General features: G+C 40.2%; 1 protein-coding gene across 1 annotated transcript; it reads right to left on the reverse strand.

Moving 5' to 3' along the window:
- Window positions 1-1223: 1223 nt before the first annotated feature.
- Window positions 1224-3397, reverse strand: LOC306737528 (ladderlectin-like; the record flags this gene model as incomplete). Its single annotated transcript, XM_079219261.1, has 6 exons — window positions 1224-1297; window positions 1399-1498; window positions 1867-1992; window positions 2078-2169; window positions 2541-2597; window positions 3334-3397. The coding sequence occupies 6 exons, from the start codon at window positions 3395-3397 to the stop codon at window positions 1224-1226; spliced, it is 513 nt and encodes a 170-aa protein (XP_079075387.1).
- Between the last annotated feature and the right edge of the window lie 3355 nt (window positions 3398-6752).

Below are 6752 nucleotides of genomic sequence, written 5' to 3' on the forward strand. Positions count from 1 at the left end.
TAAAACTAAATGCAGGTCAATAACATGAAACGACGTGTTCATGATGGGATTCGATCGTCTCCACACAGAACGGAAAAAGGTTATTTTGAGGGCGCGCAGCCCATTAGACTATAGACAGACATTTATAACAAAGCACGTTTTTGTATATTTTTTATGGCCCTAAAGTTTCAGGCCAACAGATTTATATATATTTGTCCTTTATGGCTTATATTAGTGAGGTAGGATTTCATAGAAGTGGCAGTGGAAGGTGCTTATGGACATGGTGAAAGTGGCAGTGTTTTGTGCAACATAGAATTTTTAACCCACATTGTTGATTGACACTGAGGCATCATATGTAGCACATAAAACTTTCACACGGAAAAAAGGAAAAGCCTTCAGGAGAGCAACAGAGGAGGATCCCTCTCCAACACCACCTCTACCACTATACTGTAACCACTGATAATTGTAGAGGAAAACACATTTACTAACCTTTATATTAAATGATACTCTGTGTTGGACTGTGTATGACTTGAGGCCCTCTTCCTGTTGAACTTCGACTGAACCGCAGTCATCTGACCCTCTTTCTGCCTTGGGGGATACTAAAACTATTGTTTTTTGCATACACACTTGGTTGGTCATTACAATGCCTGTACTGTATAACACACTCATGTAAAATCAAAATATAGCCTGGTCTGTACATTCACTTTTTCCTTCTGTCCAAGTCAAGAATGTGCCTTCAATTTGCAAAGTCCCATGAGCTTTAATAAGTGAAGCCCTATGACATATCTAATCATATAATAAATGTCTGTATTGATTCTTTGTCCTTATACGCATACAATCCCTGGTTAGGATGCACTCGGCACCGATTCCAGGGCTGTCGCTTGAAGTGAACTGTTGATGTCGGTCCTTCTGCGGAGAAGCCTATTAAATATAAGACACATTTCTCTTTGTAGGTCTCCCTTTAACTTCCACCACAATAATATTGTAATTAATAAATGTCCACATGGTCACACATGCATTTTATTCAAACAAAATACTTTGAATAAATACAAAATCTCACAATATATATGTATATATATATTTTTTTTTTATTGTTCAAGAACAGACAAGTTTATTACGCACTTTAGGTAAAGAGTGATGGGGATTCCTGTGTACTGAGACAAACAATGCATTTCCAGCATGAAGCATAACAGGGACATGAAGTCTTATAAAGAACAAGCAGCGGCAGTATCATGTGGAGAAGTCTAGCAGTTGGGCTTCACCTGACAGACGAATGGGAAGCTCGTGCTGCAGCCATGATTGGACCAACCCTTGGACTCTACAAAAACATCAGCAACATGAATCAAGTTAGATGTAGAAGTAGGCCTGATGCTCCTGTCTCTGTGCCGTACTATAAGTTCAAAGGTCGTCGACTCTTACCTTGAGAGTTGACCTGGAGGCACTGGTAAATGTTGGTGGAGCTCTCAGAATCCCAGTTGTGATAGTTAAACACTGAGCCATCATCCCATCTCCACTCGCCCTGGTGGAAAGTGTGTGTTCAGTGTCTCTAACTGTACACGTTTAGTTTCAAGCATGTTTGTGAAGGATTTGATTATTTCAGTCTAAAAAAAACACTTTTCAGCGAACAAAACGTGATGCCAAGTATCAATAAGTTCTACAAATCTTAATCCAAAACCCTCCTCATGGATAGTCAAACATGCCAGGACACAAACCATGTTAATCTACTTATATTTCTATTTGAAGAATAGGTAATAAAGCGTTAAATGTGTTGCAGTCGAGAACCCGCTCAGAGAGAACACAATATGTTCCTAAATACAAGCTTCTTTAATGGTGAGGCCTGCTCAGTTTCCAGTACTTTCCCTTCACTTCACCTATTAGTCCTATTACCTCGAAGAAGAATCCTCCCATCCAGGCTAAAGTGTGGCCCCCGGTCTGGACCAGGCGCTGGAGGAAGTTATACTCCCAGATGTCGTGGGCTGAGGCCAGACTGCCGCCGAAGTTTGCGCAGTAGCTCTGCAGGACGAGACAACTGTTGATCAACCAGTTCTTAGAAAGAGCTTAGAGCTGTTTGATTCTCCTTCTTTAAGAGCGTTCTTACCTCTGCGTTTCTCCAGGTGTCAACATGGTTGGCTAAGTAGTAGCAGTTGCCACGGTAACTAAACCAACCATCAAGGCAGAAATCAAAACGAGCTGGAAGGAAGAAAAGAAAAAAAGATGAATTAATTCAATCAAATACAAAAAGGTGTCCTTATTTTACTCCTTATGTGAGTTTTTTAGGGAATGTATGAGCCACAGTCGCTCCTATGGCAGCCTGAGTTCAGCGCAGCACATCGCTTTATTGCTACATATTTCTTATTAAAAGAAAGCAATGAATTGTAAGAAGTACACTAGACCTGTTCCCTTTGCTGACACCTGAGGAACCAGCAAAGGGAACAGTTCTAGTGTTACTGCCAATAATAAAACTCCCGATCATACAAGACGTTCATATACAGAAACGCTGTGTCACAAATACTTGGTGGTCTGTATTCCGACTGATCAACTTAGAAAGTTAAACAAGTTACCTGCTTTTGGTTTCGGGTCGTTGTCCTGTTGCTCTGCAGTGGCCGCAGCTGGAACAACTAAGGGAGGAGAACGGAAACAAAGCTAATACGGTTTGTTTGTTTACAGTTATGTACTAAACAAGTACCAATGAGAAAAGGGACAAAGACCGTGTCTCACAGATTCTATATCCCTGCCTAACCTGTACAGACCCTCATTCATTTGTACTAAATGTGTGAGTTACACAACTGATAATAATAACTGATAATAATAACATCTCCATTCAGACGACTAAATTAGGGCTTGAATATAATAAACCATGTAGCAGCCAGCTGTCGAGTACCTGCAACAATATTGCACAAATGGCAAACTGTTACGACTTTTAGCAGGATGGACATGTTCATGGTTATCTTGGACCAAAAGGGAACTCAAATTAATTCACAGTCAACTATTCAAGATTCAAGATGTTTTTACTGTCATATGCACAGATAACAGAGTTATTCTATACAATGAAATGCTTATTTTGCTGGGTCCTCCTAACACACAGAATTAGAATAAACTTAAGGTAAAAAATAAATAAAAATAAGGCACAAAATATAAAAGATATAACAGTATTGCACAACAAATATGAATAATAATATAATTAACTATAAATCAATAAAAGTATTGTTTAGATTTAGTCTTATTAACTAAAGTATGAGTCATAGTAAAGAGTAACCTAAATTAGTCTACATCAACACTCGACCCGCACCCTCATCCCATCCCTCGTCTCACAATCGTGTGAAATCAAAGTATTTGATGTGCATTGCGTCTCACCTGTTGCGGCCCTGATGGACACAGCCACACAGAGGATAACGGCGAGGATCAGTGGACTCTTCATGACGAAAGCTAATGAACGTCTGGACGGGAAAGTAACGTGTTCTTCAGGTACCAGACAGCTCGGTGATGACAGGAGGCTCTGAGAGCTTTATATACACACTGAGCTGATGGAGTCCTTTCCTTCTTGTGACAAGGCAACCATAAAACGTGTGGACTTTGCCTGCTGCGTCATATCGAGCTGTGTTGCAGGAAGACGGAACTGTTTTCCCATCATTTCCCACATCGTTTCCCCGTCCCCAAGAATCCCAGGATCACAGGACTCAAGGACTACAGGCCGACATGACAATGACTACAAAGGTGTGGAATGACATCATGTAACATTAAACCATTGAGCTGGCTTAACCTTTTATTTCTTCACTAACACCTCCTCTGCAACATAATGATGTTTATCATTTCTCTTCAATACAACAGTCAAGATAATGCACGTGTGCTTTTTTAATGCCTCAAAGGTAATTTATAAAAACCTGAAATATACAAAGATCATGATATGCACTAACTTATAAACATCTAAACAAAATGAGGTAACAAGGGAACATTAAGGGAGGGAAATATCTTGTTCAAATAAGTCTGACTATGAGGAAGTTATGTGATGGGTGTGACGAGGCTACAAGGAAACAGATATGAGATACACTTCCTTCTGAAAAGTAGGTTCCCAGGGGCGTAGATGACTAGAGCATGCAGGATGTGCAGTTCCGTCAAGGTTTATGGAGGGAGAAGAGCCATCAAGTCTGGGCACACAACAGAATGTTGTTCAGCATTAAATTGACTTTTAATGACAGCTGCGGTTGAAGTGCATAGTGCTGCACGTTCACAGATGACTTTTACTTTGTTTCATTGTGTTGAAATCAACGCAAACGATTCACCAGAGATCCCTAATGATATGAGGTAGTACAAGAAAGAGATTTACTTAGAACAAAAGTAATCTATTAATTAGTGGTTCTCAACTGGTCTGGCTCCGGGACCAATGACAAGCCGCGACCCAAATCCAGGAACATTCTCAACTTCTCAAATTTATTGAATGAAAAGATGGTGCAGTTTGAACCTGAGATAGGACAGAATATGTATGCCAACACAACAACAAGTTTAATGATGAACCAAAATGACCAGCTGGTGGCGATGCTAGAGAGGGAACTATTCCCTTTACTCTCAATTAGCTGCATTTTAATTAAACACCCCTAAAGTGCATCTTCAGGACACATGGAATTACAACATAACAAGTCAGAATCTTCAGACATTTTCAAACAGACTCAACAGCTTTCATGCTCAAACAAAAATGTCCAACAACTAAGAAGTATTCTCAAAAAGACTCTGTCACTGTCTTGAGGAGCCGCTTTTCCACAAATTAAAAATAAATTAAACAAAACGTGCAATTCAAAAGGATTCATATATACAAAATTAACTTTTCTACCTCATCAGTAAATACTGAAAAACATTGTGCTTTACATAAAATTAAGCAGCACTCAATTCTCCTCACAACCCCCGAGTTTTTTCCTGTCATCCAATGCCATCAGTTGTGAATTTTAGATTCAGTAGGCTGTTTAATTTAATTATCCTAAAAACCCAGAGTCTCCCCATATCAGGATGGTTTGACCCAACCTGGCACACGCTGCTGAAAACATGGAGGGACAAGTGCAAAACAAGTTGAAACCAGGGCCGGCAAAAAAACGACACTCCACTGCATAAAAAAAGTCCCTTCAAAATAAAACCGCAGGATGAAAACGAAAAACAAAAAAACAATTTCAATATTTATTTATTTATTTATTGCCCATAGCACCAGTTGAGAATCACTGAATTACACTAAGGTTAAAACGGTTCCATGCTGCAAGAACAGGAAATGTCTCCCAACAACCTCAAGGACGTAGGGTCAGAGCTGGAATGCTACCTGCGCACAGAAGAAGAAGACGAAGAAGAAGAAGAAGAAGAAGAATACAGAATAAAGAATGCAGAATGCAGAATACAGAATGCAGAATGCAGAATACAGAATGCAGAATGCAGAATGCAACACCATCACGTCATTACGTCATAAATAAACCTCCGGATCTCTGCTTTGACGTCAGCGGAGGTCGCAGTGTAGTTTAGGATAGAGGAGAATCCTCCATGTTGGCTGTTCTGGCAAAAGATGGAAAAGCTCAACGCCTTTGAGAAGAGCCACAGACACGAGCTGTGAACATCCTGTGAGTAAGTTGCAATAGCAGAATCGGATAATCGTTCAACTTAATGTGAAGAAAAATTCCTCCTTCGAGCCGGATTTGAACCAGCGACCTAAGGATCTCTGAATTTAGCCTCTACAGTCCTCCGCTCTACCAACTGAGCTATCGAAGGGTCACATGTGGCTGCCGCAGAATTACAGTAGAAATAGACAGAAAGGGTACGTGTTGTTTTCCTTTATAGTAAAAATTATTTCACTTCATGCAACTCTTTCTATGACTAATAATCAGAACAAACACAAAAAGTACGTTTAATGTTTTTCTTTATTTTGTTCTTGTATTAATCTTCCGTACAGCAATTACTTTGCACTATGTACACACTTTGCTGCTGCTGATGCTCTCTCTCCATGCCAGCACCGGCGAACACTTTTTCCCACCCAACCACGTAAACAAGGAGACAATGTCACAGAAGCTCTCGCCCACAGACGTTAGGGGGCGCTATTGCCTTCAGTAGGGACGATAACTGGTGATGGGGAACTGAAATAGTGAGGTACTAGTCCCTAGCTGTTTGCTACATTGCTCTCATGGCCTCAGACACTGCACACCTGATCAAAACATTTCAATCAATATGCTCTGACGTACAAATTAATAATGTATAACTTGTAACCCCACAATTACCAAATCATTCACAAATTAAAATCAGCAACCAAGTGGCATACTGATCAGAAAACATCAGTGTTTTCCCCAAGTCTGTGTGCAGTGTTTCGGACCAACGGGGCAAGAAAACTGCAATGATTTGTGATTTTATTACTCAACAATGTTTACAATAATCATGTTCATCCTGCCACCTGCACGGCAGCCGTTCTGCTGCTGAAAGAGGGACGGACGCGTCTGCTGAGGAACCTTCCAGGGTCACAGATGTTGAGGCCAGAACAGCAGCAGGACCCGTGGTGTGTAGAACATACAAGTACTCTGAACCTCACAGGAGAGCAAGCCTGTATGGGGTTGGACTTGCTTTTAAAATTCGTTACACTTGACACTCAAATAAAAGTCTACTGTCAAACTCCTTTTACAGAGAAAAGATGACACAAATCAGCTTAACTTTCTGTACACAATGAGGAAAAAAAAAAGACACAATACTTAACAATTCTGTCTTTGTAAACCAATCTGAACAAATGAAAAGGGGCATAATTAATACATCAACATAGA

The sequence above is a fragment of the Taurulus bubalis genome (genome assembly GCF_910589615.1).
Source record: "Taurulus bubalis genome assembly, chromosome: 6".
Classification (NCBI taxonomy): Eukaryota; Metazoa; Chordata; class Actinopteri; order Perciformes; family Cottidae; genus Taurulus; species Taurulus bubalis.